Below are 19,051 nucleotides of genomic sequence, written 5' to 3' on the forward strand. Positions count from 1 at the left end.
CGGCTTGCTTGACGCCATAGGTGCCACAAGCCACCCAATGGTGTTGCAATGATATAATGATACGTACTAGGACACAGCTTGAATCACTACTGTAGCAGGAGGCGTCTACTTGTAACAGACACTTCCGGCTGCATTTACACACAGAACTATCGCTGCTTCTTCCAAGAGAGCAGCAGCGATTGCAATTCCACCAAAACCTGAATTAGCCCCTAGGTTTGATGTTCCATACAGTGCTGGGAATATAGGTCAGGGATTTGGAGAGATACTCACCCTTCCAATGTACTGGAAGATCATGACTACACTGCCCAGCATGGCCAGGTTGGCGAGCAGAGAGAAGATGGAGAGGTAGCGCAGGTTCCTTATGAAGACCAGCAGGATAAGGAATGGCAGGAAGGACAAGATGTACAGTCTGGAATCCATGCTCGAACTGTGCACCACTGTCATATTGAAGCTGCAGTCATTGGAGGTGCCATTAGCGGTTTCTACCACCTATAAGGAGACACAAACAGTATTATGGATAACGGCAGAAATATATTATATTAGTCAGACAACAGGAATCTACAAAAACATTAGAGGCTTTTAATCGTAATCACTAGTTGCTGTTCACTTTTTTCCCATTTTATCTTGTGGAACTACAGCCAAGACTTGGTTTATGTTTTCTTGGTCCACCTTTTGCCCTTAATCCTGCATGGATTCTTCTTGGCATGGACTCTATGAGATGTTGGTAGGTGGTATAAGGAATTTGAGACCATATCCGATGAACTGCACTTTCCAATTCCTTAAGATTTGATGGTACTGGATGCAGTGGCCTGATGGCTCTCATCCCACAGATTCTCAATTGGATTGATTGTGCAGGCCAACTAAGCAAGGTAAAGTCTCTGTCATGCTCTTCAAACCATCTGCGGACAATACCAGCTTTATGACAGTGAGCATTGTCCTGCTGGAAGTATCCATCCCCGGCAGGGTACACTATTAACATAACAGGATGTACTCGATCTGCGATAACACTCAAATACACTTGGCCATTCAGACGTTGTCCCACAGGAAACAAAATAACCCATAAAATGCCAAGAAAACATCCCCCAAACCATAATATTGCCTCCACCAGCGTGAGGTGTTGCGGCAATGCAGTTGGGGCCCATGCTTTCGTGCGGTTTTCTCCCTATTCGCACCCTGCCATCTGCATGGTGTTATTGAAAACGCGATTCATCGGACCACATGACCCTTTTTCAGTCATGTACTGTCCAATCCTTGTGCTCCTTTGCGAACTGGAAACGTCTGCTCTTGTTCAAGCAGACAGTAGAGGCTTTCAAACAGATCGTCGGCTTCCATAGCCTATACGGTGTAATGTGAGGCAAACCGTTTGTTCAGAGCCCTTCACAGTTGCTCCTTGATTAAGATTCCCAGGAATTTGACGTACTGTTGCTCTTCTGTTGGACTGGACAACTCTCGCAAATCTCTTTTCAGATCGAGCATTTAGTCGCCTGTGAGGACCACAAGCCTGACGTTGAGACTCGGTTTTCTTTGTGGTAGTCCACTCTCTGTAAACATGAATAACTACTGCTCTCGAACACTTCACGAGTGCAGCCATTTTGCTAATACTGGTTTCGACAGTTCGAGCACCTACAATCATCCTGCGTTCAAACTCAGTTAAATCACGTTTTTTGCCCATTTCTTTGCAAGCTACACAGTGCAATTGATGCTTCACTTGTCCTGCATTCCCTATTATAGCTATCTCGACCTCTGGCGGCCACAACGTGAAGTTATGGCCGATCCGCATATAGGTGTCAAATGGTCATAGTGTATTAGTGTCACCATCCAATGGATTTTCCTTTTGGCTGACGGAATGAGGAAAAACTGAAAGATTCCATGGTTCCCCGTTATAAAAGGGATATTTGTATTTGCATTTAATCCTTTTCTTTGAATATGGGACACAGGACTACGTAGTGAGGTGGAGTAGCCTGGGCACCATTACAATTACCGCTGAAGATTCATACCTCTTTTCCATTGCCGAAAAAAAAAAAAAAAAAACACCAGCCAATTGCCAGGTATACTCGAGAATCGGCTCAGTGGAAATCTTTACTAGGAAAAGCCCCTGAGTCTAGAGACCTGGGATTGTTTCCCAGGTAACGAGCAGGGTTTTTAAAACCTGGGTAAGGAAGCGTGGAAACTGCACCTACCTGGGTTTTCATACACGGGTAATTCCAAAAGCCACTGATTGGTCCGTCCAGGGCGCTGACTGCTGATGTAATCTTTTCGAATTACATACACAGGTTTTTCTGGGCTTTCCCAAATGCTACGGGGTTCAGTGGAAACTTAGGCAATTCCGGAAAAACCCAAAAATAAGGGATCTAAGGCAACAATGACCTGGCAAAATCCTCGGTAAAACATCCCGGGTCAGACCTGGGAGTTCGGTGGAAAACATCTAATAGATTCCTTCGCCTCTATAACCCTAGGACTTTTTTTTTCTCTCTTTCAAATGCCTGAAATATCTTAGCACATATTTATGTTCTCTTTTTTGTAGGTGCCAGTTATGGGCATACATAGGGACTGTCTCTTCTATTTCTATTGGATTATCCTTGGAGAAGTGCAGAAGTTGAAAATAACTTAATGACAACAGAATGCTTAGGCAACAAAACCCAAATATGTACAGCTTCAAAGCCTGCAGTAGCCAGCACTTCCCACAAGGTGGCATCTTGAATATACATAGAAAGCTAGCTCTACAGAATATCAGTGCATTACATAGGAGCACACAGGTCAGGCAAACGAAGTAAAAAATAAGTACTTATTTCATTGTTTGGTTGACTCTACAATTAGCTTTATTTAATGTGCACGGATGTAAGCCTATATATTAAATCAGTACCTGTTTTATATTGTCAGCCAGGAACACAAAGTAAACGCAGCAAAACCCTAGCTGGGTGAGAATGAGGAAAAAGCCAATAATCCACCTAGAAGACACAGAACACAAAAGACCAAAAGATGCAAACTAGAGATTTATCTAGAATATTACATTTCTTCATCTCCATAAAATCAAATATTACAGATGAAAAAGGTATCGTTTAGTGACCATACATAACCATCAGGCACAATATTTGATGCCACAACATTTTTTCAGTGAACTTAAACCTGTTTAAGATAAGCTTGACTCTCCCACCCCTCCAAAGAAATAAATGGATAACTATACGGTTATCATATGGTCAAAATAAAAATTGAAAAGATATCAATTAGATATCTATATCCCAAATAGGGCAGAATTCAATGCTCACATTTCACTTTTTTTTCTGGCAAGGTTCACTTTTTTGGCGAGAAGGACAGTCTTCCTTCCAAAAGTGTTCCTCACCCTATTCAATGCTCCCGGTTCACCAAAAATAAAATAAAAAAAAGAGAGCTTTGCCCTGTTCACCGCTTGGTCATCAACGTTTTTCGCTGTTGCTTTCTTATGAGAAATTGTGTGTACTTCGCAGTTTGTGTATTCAATGCAAAAAAGGATAACGTTGCTTGTTTTTTTATTTATTTTTTTTACTTGCCTCTAAGTTTTGCGCTCTGCATTTTTTTAGGTGAACTGAACTTACGTACTTATAAAAAAAAATGTATTTTCTTTTTGGTGTCTATAAGGCAATTTTTTTTATTATTTGAAGGATCTATATATTTTTTTTTCTTTAGAAGTGCCACATTAATATATTTTTATTTATTTGAAGCTTATAGCTTATATTATTAAACTGGTAATAGTCAAATGAGGGCTCGCAATCAATGTAAATAAGAGAATTGGGCAAAGGGCTTCACCATTCATTTTGAGCCTAGTAGCACCCTGACCTCTAAATCCTCCCCTGCTTGTCCCTATTACACTATGTATGTGCTTACCGGGTCATATAACCCTGATCCGCCTCTCCAGGCACAGGGGCCATGGGTGCACACTAAACTTAACTCTAAAAGGTCCCTATACACTACAGCAATATGGGGGATTTCACCCGTTTCCAGCTGATAGGCCCAAATCGGATGTGCCATTGGGTCCGATGTTTTGTCCAGAGCACATCAGACCTGAATCTGACCACCCCCCTCCCAGCAGCGGGGGGGGGTCGCATGTAATACATCACGTGAAAGGCCCACATGAAATGTATCCCGAGCAGTAGTGTATGGTCAGCTTAACACTCTCCACATTTTTGTTGTGCAATGTGACACTCTAAACCTTGTTTATAGTAACAAAGACAATGTTTCCAGTTTCAACCGGACATAAAATTAACTAAATAAAAAAGGAAAGGATTTTTATTCCGAGACAGAACAAAATGATATGAAGCAGTTACACATCAGCCTTTAGTTGCAGAGAACCATGCATGCACTGGTCGGTGAGGCACAGCACATTATACCGTACCTTCCCCAGATGGAGTGTGTTCTTAGCCATTGGCTTGGGGTGGCCTCCATACCATACTTTACAGCATCTCCATAGTCCACAAAAGGCAGCTGGTTCCTTCAAACAGAAACAAGATATTAGCATAGAGACAAAGCAGGTATAAACTGGGTTGCATGGATCTCTAGCATGTAACAGAACAGGTTACAAGCACTAACTAATAGGCCGACCGCTCTAAATCGTTAGTGCAGTGATGGGAAATAGTCGGTCCTTGAGTGGTTTTTGAACTACATGTGTAGTTCTACAACAGCTGGAGGGTTGAAGGTAGTGAGAGCATGAGCTACTGGTTCTACAAAAGGTGTTCACCACACTTATTGTAGCCAGACTGGACACCTCCCAATCACCTGTGTGATCACAATGATGGTGCCAGTTACTGTGACTATTCTGTTATAAATGACAAAACTTTCCATCAACATGGGTTTGTACATTCTGTTTCTGGGGGGGGGGGGGGGGGGGGGAACGACGACAAATACATCTGAAGAAAATTAACAGGGAGTACTCCAGTGGCTGTGCCTACCTTTTCAATGGAGGGGGATAGCAATTGTGTGCATGTGTAAATAATAATAATCTATTAGTAGGGACTGTAACAGCACCTAGGTTAAATATATGGCTGATGGCAAAGAAGGGGCGTGGCTTCCTGTGGATGCACCTTCTGCTGATTGCAGATAGGACTGGATACTGCTTGCCCGGTGGGCACTTAACAGACAGCTCATCCAATGAGAAGCCAGTGATTGTACAGGGGAACTCTGAGAAGCGATAGAGCCATTATAAATAAAAGAACAAAACCTATGGTAACTAAATGAAAGGTGATCTTACTAGCACCAACATATGAAATGGGTAAAGTCTTAGAACAATAGATTTAACATTCATACATATTTTAAGTTGAGTGTTACTCGAAATACAAATGCCTGAAGGAAAGTAAGCTTTGAAGTCCTTTAAAATATACAAAAAGTATATTTATGGCTCAGAACAAAACACCTACATTGGAAAATATATTACAGAAAGCAGCAACGCAATGCTTACCTCTGACAGATGTGATTGGCACACTTCACCAGGAGGTCCATGCAATGCACAGCAATAATACCCATGACAACCAGACTCAGAGGACCCAACTGCAAGAGACAATTACCACATTTCTTTACAATAACCAATACCGAAGGTCTTCCTGCTATACAAGTATTATGAAGGCATCACACTCTGCAACACTACTAGATACACACAATAAGGGGCCCATTTATGATGGATCGTATATTCAATGCCATCTGGGCAAAATATTACAACCCAGGATCGCACTGCATCATGGGATGTTATCAGCAGCATGTATGCTCTGCCAGCTGCCGGGGGTTCTGTACATGCACAAAATGCCAGAATGCTTAATATTTGCGGCTGATCCCCGAATACTAGGGTTTTTCTGAGATAAAGCCACAAATATATTTTGATAAATTGACTCCTAAATGGGTAATCTGATATAAGTTCAATGAAAACATATCGTGAAAGAGGGTTCTGGAGTTTACCCAAAATGCAGAAACATCCAAGCAGGCTGCATTCCAAGCCTATACAGCTGCAGACACATTGCAAAATGCTGTGGTAAGAGTTATTATTTTATTAATAACAGTCTCACATTACGTGACTACACAGACCAACCGGCGCCTCTCTACTTGCCAATTCTGTAAGTCTGGTCTTTGGACAACTTGGTGAAGTCTTTATACCCTATTCTATAGGTTCCCAAACCGGGCCCTCAGGACCGCTTAAACAGTTCTAGCTGAATCACAGGTGAAATAATCAGCTCCACCTGTAGGTCTTTAAAACGTGTCTGTAATAAATATACCTGTCCCCCTGCTAGGCGAGAGGGAAAACATTGGCTGTTTTGGGGACTGAAGACTGGGTACGAGAACCGCTGCCCTATTCTATTGGGGGTAGTCAGCTTGTCATAGAACACTAAAGACCCCCCCCCCCTCCCCCCCCCAACTTGAATCACTTAAGCAGGAACTATCTAAGACTCTATACCTGGACAGACGAGCTACCGCTTCGGATGCTGTGGTACCCAGACCTTCCCATGGCTCTATGTTGTGCTCCCTCCTGTCCCTCATTCTTCCCCGCCATGTCTTGTCCCCACCTCCCTCCCTCTACGGTACTAATTTTTTTTAACTCTACAATAGGATTTGATTCCAACTGCAGAGAACTGTGGAGTGTCCGGACATAAAATAAAAGACCATGAACAATTACATGTATTTATGGCATTGGGCCCTATTTATATTTCATCACTAAATAGTGAATTCACAAATGGAGCAATCAAACATCGGTGCATGGGTACCGCATACATGCATCACACATGCGTGATACCGATTAGCGGAAAAATGCGTATGGATCGCAAATGCAAAGTGGTCACAAGTTGACGAGTGGGTCTGAGATGTCAGAGCCAGCCCCGATCAGCCTGTCTCGTCACAGATTAGTGGGGGTGTCAGAGATAATCCGGTTTGCAAAGACTTGCATATGGATAGTGGTCAGTGATCCCATTCGCAATTCACTGATTTACATGATTTGTACTCACTATCATCTGCAACTTTGCATTTTAACAATCCACTCTGAATCAGGCCCATTATATACCCTAAAAGGTTTCCATAGTAAAAGGGGGTACTGAATAGATTTTTATTTTGCTTCACAAAATGAATATCCCCCTATGTCTGTGCATTAATTTATTTATGCAAAAATCCAATCTTCCGCAGCCATCTCCCGAGATGGCTGCTGGGCCCTGTTCAATGCCGTCTTCCCCGACAGCATTGAACAGGGATCTTGGCAGAGCTAGCCCAACTTCACAAGCAGTCGGGCTCATTCGAAAACGACCAGGAATTGACGAGCTCCCAGCTGCAGCTCACGGCCACGCCCCCTTCTCGTCCCGCCACTGGACATTGAATCCCCCCTGCAAAATCTCGGTCGAGCAGACCGAGAACGGGACAGGGTCATGGCTGTCGGGCCAGCCGGACAGCTATGACTCAACACTAAATACCCCGATACTGTATATACCATCTATTGTGTTATCTGTATGGGTTTTCCCTTTTACTAATGTAATAAATCTAATCATAGCGACAGACGATCAGACTCCATGTCTTTGTCCTGAGTGTGTGAGAGGCCCTAAATTCAATCTCAGGTTCTACTGCTAAAAGATCATTGGCTGGTACGTTTTATTGTACATTCCCTTTGTAAAACAATAAATATTCCCAAAGCAAGAAATTGTACATAATACCCACCAGTATCTAATTAGCTCTATATCAATTTTGTTTGGGGTCTTTATTACCCAGTTGCAGAACAAGCATCAAACACAAAACACTTGCCTGGGTGCATTATTTCCAGAAAGGAAAAGATGATGGGGCAATTTTCATCAAAGCAGCACGGAGCACATACAAACTTAAAAAGCTTTCTGCTTCTGTAGTCACCCTAATAAGAAGCCTCTCAATAAATGAAAGAAGGTATTTTGTACATTGTACTATGTAATATCAGTCACATTGCGGAAACACAAAACATTCGCAGAGGAGATGCATTAACCCAGGAAAAGATCAAATTAAATATGAACATTTCCTGTTCATAGTTTGCTGAAGGCATAACTATGTTTTTATTATCCTTTTTATGAAGAATAATGTGTGTGTATCATAGTCCGCAACAACATGGGACCTGGACTGAACGGGGGCAACGGCGCAGAGGTTGCACACTAAATCATCATGGCCCTATCCCAAGCACACTTTAAATAAAATAGTGTCAGTGGCTTCTTAAGAGAATTGTTGTCATTGGTTCACAGTATCTGTCAATGGACTAAACTTGTATGCCCATTTGGAGATTAAGGTGGGTAATCCATCCCACCACTATTCCCAATGGGGGAAATAGAGACGGGCACCTATTCAATGTTGTCTTGGCCGACAGCATTGAAGAGGCAGATCAACAGAGTGGGCCTGACTTTGAAAGCGGTCGGGCACGTTTTGTCTATTAATGCCGTGAATTGTCGCGATCACGGCTGAATCTCAACAATCCATGGCCATTCGTGCAGACACACCCCATTTTTGCCGATCGGTAGGCGGGACATTGAATACCGCCTGGCGATATGCTGTTGAGCAAAATCAAAATGGGCCAGGGTCATGGCCGTCGGGACAGATTAACAGTCCTGACCCCGAATTGAATACCCCCTAAATTGGCATTCTGACTGTCAGTATACCGGTAAAAAAACCGGTACAGGAATCCAGACTGTCAGCACCTCTAAGTATGTCAGGGAGGGCTATGAATAGTGGGATTGTATGGTTATGGTTAGGACACAGGAAGGGTTGAGGTTGGGCACTAAGAAGGTAAGATTAGGGTCAAGCACTAAGAAGGCAGTGTTAGGCTGCAGGTAGGGAGTGTTAGGAACGTAGGGACGCAGCGGGTTAACATACTTACCCTATCCTGATTTTTGTTGTCTATTACATCAATTATAGTTGCAATGCCACAAACTTTTCTCCACAAGTCTTGTACCAATTTCATTAAAAGTCACATATTTGATGCCCTTCTACAACTCAAGCTTGTTCCTGAGGGTAGCATCACCTAATTTCTGAGTTAGATACCTCCCTGCAGGTTGTTTATGAGAGAAATCGTAGTGGAGAGATTACAAGACTAGCATCCCAAAGCCTCTCTGCTCACTACAGACCGTTATGTGGCTGGTTGTCATGGTAGTAACATTGCACTTCACTAACCAAGACATCCATAGCAGCAGGACGACAAGGAAAGTGTACAGGTGTTCAAACACAGAAAAATTACTTTAAAACCACTGTACTTTTCACAGACTTTGGGAGAGTAAGAATGTAATCTCCAAGCTGGATTTCATAAGTTTGGTTGAAAACAGTAGAAGGACACAGAACAAAGAAATAGGCCAGTATATGAACACACAACCAAATGGTTTCAAATACTGGGGCAGATGTATTAAGCCTTAACTAGAGATAAATGCAAGGGTGATAAGGAGAGATAAACGTCCAGCCAATCAGCTCCTTACTGACTTTTTTTCAAATATAGCCTGTAACATGGCAGTTAGCAGGTGATTGGCTGGACGTTTAGCTCTCTTTATCACACTTGGATTTATCTCTTGTTAAGGCTTAATACATCTGCCCCAATGTTACAACTATTTTTCACTTAACTTACGGGGCCCATACATCAATCATTGTGCTAATGATTGTTACAAATAGAAAAGAGAAAAAAAAAATTGTTAAATTCCAACAGGTTGGAACCTTGAGTTTAGGAATTGTAACCAGTTTTTATAGATGGAGAATCTGCCTTGTTGATGTATGGGCCCCTATAACCTCAAATGTATGATCCATACCACAATTCCTGCATTCTTCACGGCCAGAGGCAGCCCGAGGAGGCCAGTTCCAATGTTCCCTTTCAATAAATGGATTAATGTCTGGAACCATCTGTAATGTGAAAATATAATGGTTAGCGCCTTAGAAGTGGAAGGGAGAATAGACCTTCAAGAAAATACTGCTACTGAAAATCCATGTAAGCTTGGATGGACCTCCCAGCTTTATGAACATTCGCCAGACAACTCTAAAGGGTTTCAATATGAAAAGTCCGAAGCGCTTCCTGATCAGGACATTGTAGAGAATCTTTTAGCATCACACTGTAGTTACCATAAAACAATTTAAAACCTATAACTATGTATTCTACATACATAGGTGTTGTCCCTCATCTTGTTGCAGTCACATTAAAACAGCCCTCCTAGTTGTGCTTAATTGTGAGTACGTTTATGAACGACAAACGGGAGTACATTTTGCCCTGAAAAATGCATTATTTTTTTTAACATCACTATGTGAATAAGACGCACAAGCAGCAGACTATGCTGATTAAAGTGGTATGTGGCATGCTATCTCCTATATATTTGGCTACATCTGTCACTCAAAGTGGGTGTCTGTGTCTATAACGCTCTGTTCCTGGACTTTCCTCTTAATGTGTGATTGCCTTCATCTGTGCTGAACACCTTTCTGAGAAATTAACCTGTTTAAAACAGGTGATGGCAATCATACATTAAGGGGAAGTCTAGAAACAGAGCATTGTGTCCCTCCTGGAGAGGGTCATGTTGGGAGGTATGTGACAGAGAACCAGCCCAGTGAGCCCACAGACAGTGCCAGACACCCACTGCCTTCCCATGTTGCCCAGCACTGCTACTCCACAGCCACCAGGTGAGCGCCCCCCTCCCGCGATTTGCGGCAAAAACACCCGCTCCCCCGCGACCCCCCCTACCGCGATTCGCAGCAAAAACACCCCCGCGACCCCCCCTCCCGCGATTCGCTGCAAAAAGAACCCCCCCACGACCCCTCCCGCAATTCGCAGCATAACCACCACCCCGCGACCCCCCCCTCCCGCGAATCGCGGCAAACCCTCCCCCGTGACACCCTCCCCCCCCCGATTGGCGGAAAAAACACCCCCCCGCGACCTCCCTTCCGCGATTCGCGTCAAAAAGAACCCCCCGCGACCCCCCCTTGCACGATTGGCGGCACCCCCCCTGCGACCCCCCTCCCGCGATTCGCGGCACCCCCCCGCAATTCGCAGCAGCCCCAGGATTAAATGGCACATGCAAAACACTGACATGGCTATGGTCGACAATGAAAAAGGTTGACATGAGTCTTTGAAGATTTATTTTTAATTTTTTCATATTCATTGTCATGTGTCGACATGGACACCAATGAAGTGGCACACTTATGTCAACATTTACATGTGTTGACCTTTCTGTGTTGATTTTTTTCTTGTGGCGATTCGCGTCACACCCCCCGCAACCCCCCCTCCGGCGATTCGCGGCACCCCCCGCGACGACCCCCCCCACCTCCCGCAATTCGCGGCAACCCCCCACCGGAACCCCGCTCTCCCGCGATTCGCGGCACCCACCCCCCGCAACCCCCCCTCCCGCAAATCGCGGCACCCCCCGCTATTCGCGGCAGCCCCAGGATTAAATGGCACATGCAAAACACTGGCACGGCTATGGTCGACAATGAAAAAAGGTTGACATGAGTTTTTGAAGATTTATTTCATTTTTTGAATGTTTTCATATTCATTGTCATGTGTCAACATGGACACCAATGAAGTGGCACACTTATGTCAACATTTACATGTGTTGGACCTTTCTGTGTTGATTTTTTCATGTGGCGATTCGCGTCACACACCCCCGCAACCCCCCCTCCCGCGATTCGCGGCACCCCCCGTGACCCCCCACCTCCCGCAATTCGCGGCAACCCCCCACCGGAACCCCTGTGAACCCCGCCCTCCCGTGATTCATGGCACACCCCCGCGACCCCCCCTCCCATGATACGCCGCAACCCCCGCCCCGTAACCCCCCCTCCCGCGATTCGCGGCACCCACCCCTGCGACTCCCGCAATTCGCGGCACCCCCCACGATTCGCGGCAGCTCCAGAATTAAATTGCACATGGAAAACACTGACATGGCTATGGTCGACAATGAAAAAGGTTGACATGAGTTTTTGAAGTTTTTTTTTTTCATTTTTTGAATGTTTTCATATTCATTCTCATGTGTCGACATGGACACCAATGAAGTGCCACACTTATGTCAACATTTACATGTGTTGACCTTTCTGTGTTGATTTTTTCTTGTGGCGATTCGCGTCACACCCCCCCCCCCCCCCGGCAACCCCCACTCCCGCGATTCACGGCACACAAAAACCCCCCGCGATTCTTGGCACCCCACCCTGTGACCCCCCCTCCCGTGATTCACGGCACACCCCCCGTGACCCCCCCTACCATGATTCGCCGCAACCCCCGCCCCCGTAACCCCCCTCCCGCGATTTGCGGCAACCCACCCCGCGACCCCCCTCCCGCCATTCTCTGCAATCCCTCCCCTCCCGAGATTCGCAGCATCCACCCCCCCACAACCCCCCCTCCTGCAATTCGCGGCACCCCCCGCGACCCCCCCTCCTGCAATTCGCGGCACCCTCCGCGACCCCCCCTCCCGCGATTCGCGGACACCTAAGTTGCAATACAGGGCATCTTTCATACAATTCTAACCATATTTCTCATATACAAACGTTTACAAATCAAGGGGGCGCAGCCCCTTACGACGGTGTGAAGAGCGCCCGTAGGGCGCGATGAATCACCTAGTGTTACAATATTTTCCTATTTTGTTTGTTTGCTTGTTTGTTTTTATTGGGGGGGGGGGCAACAGACACTTCATGCTGGCTGAGTCACATGCGCGCTGGTGACTATCATGTGTCTTGTGTCCCACAGCTCATTACATGTGGAGGCTAGATGACAAAAGATGCATTTGTGCATTGGATCATTCAGTTTGGGTTGATACCATCATCTGGTTACTGCATAAAAGTACATAGACTTAGTCGTTTTTACATATATAACCAAAGAAGTCAGTGATAGAGAATATATATAGTCTGGTAGATCGGTCCGGCACTCACCCACATATGCAATTACCCGGGTGCCTTCTGGAAACAATTGTAGCAGGGTCTTTGGAATAACAGACAGCGGCACTCAATCGGGAGGTTTTCAAAACGGTGTATTCAAAAAAATCACAGCATTAAGCCAACGTTTCGGGGATTATACGCCCCTTTGTCAAGGTGTAGTGATACAAATAAAAGCAGAAAAGTGTTTACCTTAAGTAGGGTGAAGTCGCAGTGTCACGGCGTCCTGAGGGCGGGCGCAGGACGCCGTGACACTGTGACATCGTGGCACTTCGTATACAGATTCAGAGACTCATATCAAATGAATCAATATAGGCCCTTATTCATATCTGTTCAGTCCTCCATGCATTTGCACAGAGGACTGATGATGTGTTTCTGCGCATGTGCAGACGCAGGGTGAGTGCACCCACAGTGAAAGTTCGGTTCGCCGGGTGCGCGCACCTTACACGGCGTGCGGAGAAGGGCAGGGCAGCCGGGCAGCTCCATTACCATCATGATATTGAGGTCGTCACGCGGGTGTCATCACCAGATGTCAGCTGACCGCCCATATCCGTTCCAGCGTGCACGCATATGGAAGTGACTTTAAAAAAGTCACTTTTATACGTGTGCACCTTCCACATCTTTCAATCGTCGGCAACCATCGAATCCGCAGCATGCGAAAGGATATTTATGCTAAACATCCAGCCGCAGCCTGGACAGGCGAACCCGTGATGTGAGGGGGGGGGGGGGGGGCGGGCAGCCGGGCATTCGCAAGGCGGGGTTCTGTGGACTCGCAGCCTTGCAAATCAACTAGAATAACCCCCATAGTCTGCTGGCATATAGTCATTGTGACCAAGATACATTTTCAGCAAAATAGACACCAAGCAAGAGTCTCAAGGGACCTGGTGTGCAAAAAGGGAAGGTTTGGATGCTGGAGCAGTGCAACACTTTAAATACTTATCCATGGCTTCTTCACCCTATATGCCGTTACTGCTGGAAGCACTTCACTTAAACTTACAGCGGTGATTGAAAGTTTGGGCACCCCAGGCAAAAATTCATTTTAATGTGCAAAAAGAGGCCAAGCAAAGATGGATAAACCTCCAAGAGGCATCGAATTACAGAATAGACATTCTTCTAACATGTCAAAAAAAGTTTGATTTTATTTCCATCATTTACACTTTCAAAATAACAGAAAACAAAAAACAGCGTCTGCAAAAGTTTGGGCACCCTGCACCACTCCCTTTGGACAGCTAAGACTTGGCAGTGTCATGGATTGTTTCACTCATCATCTGGAAAGACCAGGTGAGGTCAATCTCAGAGGTTTTAAAAGTCCAAACTAATCTGATCTTGCACCAACAATCAGCACCATGGGTTCCTCTAAGCCAGGCATGTCCAACGTTGGCCCTCCAGATGTTTTGAAACTACACATCCCAGCATGCTTTGCGATAGTTTTAGCATTCTCTAATATCAAAACTGTGGCAAGGCATGCTGGGATGTGTAGTTTCACAACATCTGGAGGGCCAACGTTGGACATGCCTGCTCTAAAGCCATGGGGCTTCAACATATGGCCCTCCAGATGTTGTGAAACTACATGTTCCAACATGCACTGCCACATTTTTTCCTATAACAGCATGCCAAAACTGTCAGGGCATGCTGGGACATGTAGTTCCACAACATCTGGAGGGCCACAGGTTGAAGACCTGTGCTCTAAGTAATGGTGTAGAACACTGAAACTGAGAAGAGTTGACGCTCACAAAGCAGGAGAAGGCTATAAGAAGATAGCAAAGCGTTATTAGAGGCCCATATCCTTTGTTCGGAATGCAATTAAGAAATGGCAGTCATCACTTTAGGTAAGAACTGTGGATTTAGTCCTAAGAACAATTCTGTGCGGAAAAATCATTAAGTACGGTTCCTGTGCCCATAATGCCTGAATTATTCTCTTCATGCCGAAGTGATCGCAATCAAGAATGCCACCGTCCAGGTCAGGTACTTCAATTTAATTCTGTCTAAAGGCTCAAAAAGGTGGTAACGTCAGCACACTCAGTACCAAGTTGAGATCCCACTGGGGAGTAAAAGATCTTATTCTAGGCCTGATTCTTTTTATGGCTTGACAGAATCTATTTAGGAGATCATTATCCGCAAATTTTCTATCAAAGAATACACTAAACGCTGATATATGTACTTTCAGAGTCGCGACAGCCAGTCCTTTTGAAAAACCGTCACAGAGGAACTTCAAAGAGAGATGCTTGTATCCTGAGGGTCATATTTACCTTTATTCTATAATATATACTCGATGAAGCTTCTTCTTCTGAACTCCCTGCTATAAGTAGGTTGTCCAAGTTGGCCCAGATTACTATTCCTTTCTTTTTCAGGAACGCCATGAGAGTTACTAGCACCTTGGTAAGAAGAACCTGAGAAACTTCCAATCGACATTTCTTATTGGAATGTGAAAATAAGCGTCCTGTGAATTGATTGACACCAAAAAAGCCTGCCTTCTTATGCCCAGAAAAATAGATTTAATGGTTTCCATGTGGAATTTTTCTTCCATATTCTTTTGTTGAGAGCTCTGAAATCCAATATTGTTCAAAACCCTCCAGACGCCTTGTTTACAACAAAAATTTGTGAATATAATCCTGTGCCTTCTTCCAATTCCAGCACTTTCTCCACATCCCCTGACTTGATAAGATCGCTTATACTCTAATCTAGGGCCAATTTTTCGTCCACCAAAAGAGGGACACTTTAAATCAAAAACTTGTTTTTTACTGGTCTTGACAAACTCCAGTCGATATCTCCGAGACACTATCTCCAATACCCACTTGTCTTGAATATTGCGGGACCAAACCCCTGCAAATTTCAGACGCCTCCCTGGGACTGGGATAGCTGACTGGGGAGACACATCGTCACTGGCGCTGGGATCCTCTCCTATTGGATTGCCGAAAAAATGACCTTGACAATCCAGAGGAATATCTCCTGGCCACAATACCAGCGGTCATGGACTTGGCTGAATAATCTAAAACATCCTGGGACACTTCACATAGATAGTCAACTGCCATTTGAATAAAGGCAAGTTTTTTTATCAATTGATCTCACGTACATCCTCTTGAAAATTCCAAAATGTCAACTGAATTATTTCACTAATCCGGTCATGTATTAAACAATTTTTTCTGTTGGACATTCTTGTTGAAGTCTGGAGTGTTCCCTCTTTGCTGATCTGAGTTGGTCTGCATCTGGAGTTTGCATATGGTACACTACATGTGTTATTTTAAGTGGAACACCCCACTGCTACAGAGTACCACCGCATTCCCAGGATGGGGTGCAGTGGCCTATGACCACGTGCTCTAATAAATACAGGGGCTCAACACTCACCATAATAAACTAACACCTTAATATACAAATAATCAAATAAAAAATGGGGTTTTAGTTCATGAATTGATCAATGCTTTTAAGCTTGCAGCCCATCGCCAAGGGACCCCATTTCACTTCAAGTCCTACACTAACAAAAAGGCTAAGAATTTCTGCAATGTCTTAAGGTGCCCACAGACGCATCAATTTTACTGTGCTATGCGTTTTTGACTGTACAATGGTTCTATACAATTTTTCTTCCAGCTTGCGATGCGATGTGCACTTGGATGCATGCGATGCGATGTGATGAACCCATGTTTGTAATGTTAATTTTCAGATGTAGTCTAAAAAGTACGTGCAGCACGTACTTTTTTAGACATACACTATCAGGCTCCCGGGAACGCGCATCGCACAAGCCCATAAACACCACCCGATAATTCTACATAAGATGCGTTTTGGACTTAAAAAGTACAAAACGCATTCGATAATTGATGCGTCTGTGGGCACCTTTAAAACTGCAAACTCACAACCTTACATTTTCCCCAAAGTGGGCACTAAATCCAAGGGTTTCTATTAGGATACAGGCACAGACATAAAGGAAATCTAGGACTTACCGAAGCACTGGGCTACCTTACTTTCTGTCAAAAATGTTTTATACCATGGGTAGCCAACTCCAGTCCTCAAGAGCTACCAACAGTTCACATTTTCCTGCTCACCTCACACTGGGTACACTCATTGCTGACTAACACATTTTAAAAGATCCACAGGTGGAGCTAATTACTTCACTTGCAATTCTGTGAGGAAACATGGAAAACGTTAACTGTTGGTAGCTCTCGAGAACTGGAGTTAGCTACCCCTAGTCTATACATTTCACATTAATCAGGATAATGGGGCAGATGTATCAAGCCTTAACAAGAGATAAACTCAAGTGTGATAAAGAGAGATAAACGTCCAGCCAATCAGCTCCTTACTGACTTTTTTCAAACAGTCTGTAACATGGCAGTTAGCAGGTGATTGGCTGGATGTTTATCTCTCTTTATCAACCTGGCATTTATCTCTTGTTAAGGCTTAATACATCTGCCCCAATGTGATTGTGACTTCAGACTGCTACAGCTCTAAGGGAGCTAAATTATTTTTGCAGAAACTTGTTATTCTAAAGAGGAATTGTTAGGATGAGGAGAAGAAGAACAGTTATCAACAGCAGGTGCTATTATCTGTTCGTCATCTAGAATTTTTACACCTCTAAGATATTATTGTCATTCTGTAAATATATATGTTCACTACTGTTTTTAATCATTAATAAAGTCAAGTATTTTCCACCATATCTGCCGACATTGCTCATTCTTTACTGATAGATAGGATACATTTGTTTGCATTGTGATTAACAATACAGATTATTAGAGCACTATACCACATCCCATCACCCAAGATGCTGAGCGCAGCACATTCCGATACCAGGTTGCATCTTCTCTCTTGGTAGGGTCACCTATCAGCCTGGCAGCTCAGGCAATACAGCCATTCGATCAGTTTGCAGGTAAACAGGCTCTATTATTTATTTATTTATTAACAGTTTCTTATATAGCGCAGCATATTCCGTTGCGCTTTACAATAGCAGACAGTGATACAACAAAACAGGGTATTTACAGACAGTCAAAATGTAGGAGGGCCCTGCTCGCAAGCTTACAATCTATAGGGAAATAGGCATTGATACATAAGGATAGATACTGTATTCTTTATTGCATCGATTCCACCAGAACGCAAGGTTCTATGACTGGTTCTGGAATTTGATAAGCTTGCCTGAAGAGATGAGTCTTCAGGGAACGCTTATAGGTTTGGAGACTGGAGGAGAGTCTTATTGTGCTTGGGAGGGCATTCCACAGAGTGGGTGCAGCCCGAAGAAAGTCCTGTAGTCGGGAATGGGAGCGGGTACATTTAGTTGTTTTTATGGAGGGCTTGCACCACACCCCAGATTTTTTTTTTTGCGCATGTCCCATACAAATAGACAGAGTTCAGCCACTTAAAGCCACTAAAACAACAAAAATTTGGGACCCATGGCGAGGCCTTTTTGCCAATTTCTGCACACCATCCCAGGATACTGCCAACAGATATCATGTTATCGGGTCAGAAACTACTGACTATTGGGCATGCAATAATGCCACAGGAGGTAGGAATGACTGAATAACTGCCAATGGGAATGTAGTACTGCCGCTGGAGGCAGAGACAAATGAATAATGAATAACTGCCATTGAACATGCAGTACTGCAGCTGGAGGTTATTCATGTGTCTCTACCTCCAGCAGCAGTACTGTACTACATGTCCAACAGTAAGACAAATTAATTACTTCTGTGGGGCAAGCAATATGGTCGTAGGAGGTAGAAGCAACGGAGGAAAAAGGATCTTCCAATTCTTTGAAAAGGGGTTGCCAGTCCACAGGCAGGATATTTTTGGGTGGATAACTTTAAGTGCCCATACACTAGTCCCATTTGATCAGTTATCGTCTGATTTCGACATATTCGGATGAAAACTGGCCAATCAGATTCAGGGGGTGATCTTGGTTGGTTTGCAAAAGCATCTTTAATGGGCAGAACCACGTGCACTGCAGGTGGGTCTAATGTAACATTTGCAGAGAGACTTACATTTGGGTGAGTTATTTTGTTTCTCTGCAAAGTAAATACTGGCTGCTTTGTTCTTACACTGCAATTTAGAATTCAATTTGAACACAGCCCACCCGAATATAACTCTCACTGCTATATTACATCTGCCCCAACTGCAGTGCACATGGTTTTGTGCATTAAAGAAGGCGTTTGCTTTTGCAAACCAACCAGAACCACCCCCTTAATTTGCAGTCACGTGCACATCAGATCTGGGGTACTTGTTTCCTAGCAGGGCATACGTC

At 44.3% G+C, this 19,051-nt stretch overlaps 1 protein-coding gene across 1 annotated transcript in view; it reads right to left on the reverse strand.

Annotated features, from left to right (window-relative positions):
• Positions 1-19,051, reverse strand: part of LOC146074048 (proton-coupled amino acid transporter 1-like) — a 61,169-nt gene that overhangs the window by 36,196 nt on the left and 5,922 nt on the right. Inside the window, exons 3-7 of the mRNA XM_083181754.1 lie at positions 9,741-9,831; positions 5,429-5,517; positions 4,370-4,465; positions 2,864-2,948; positions 271-489 (exon numbers count right to left, since the gene is read on the reverse strand). Coding sequence (XP_083037880.1) covers positions 271-489; positions 2,864-2,948; positions 4,370-4,465; positions 5,429-5,517; positions 9,741-9,831 — 580 coding nt within the window. The remainder of the gene's footprint in view (positions 1-270; positions 490-2,863; positions 2,949-4,369; positions 4,466-5,428; positions 5,518-9,740; positions 9,832-19,051) is intronic.

The sequence above is a fragment of the Crinia signifera genome, chromosome 4 (assembly GCF_055691185.1).
Source record: "Crinia signifera chromosome 4, ASM5569118v1, whole genome shotgun sequence".
Lineage (NCBI taxonomy): Eukaryota > Metazoa > Chordata > Amphibia > Anura > Myobatrachidae > Crinia > Crinia signifera.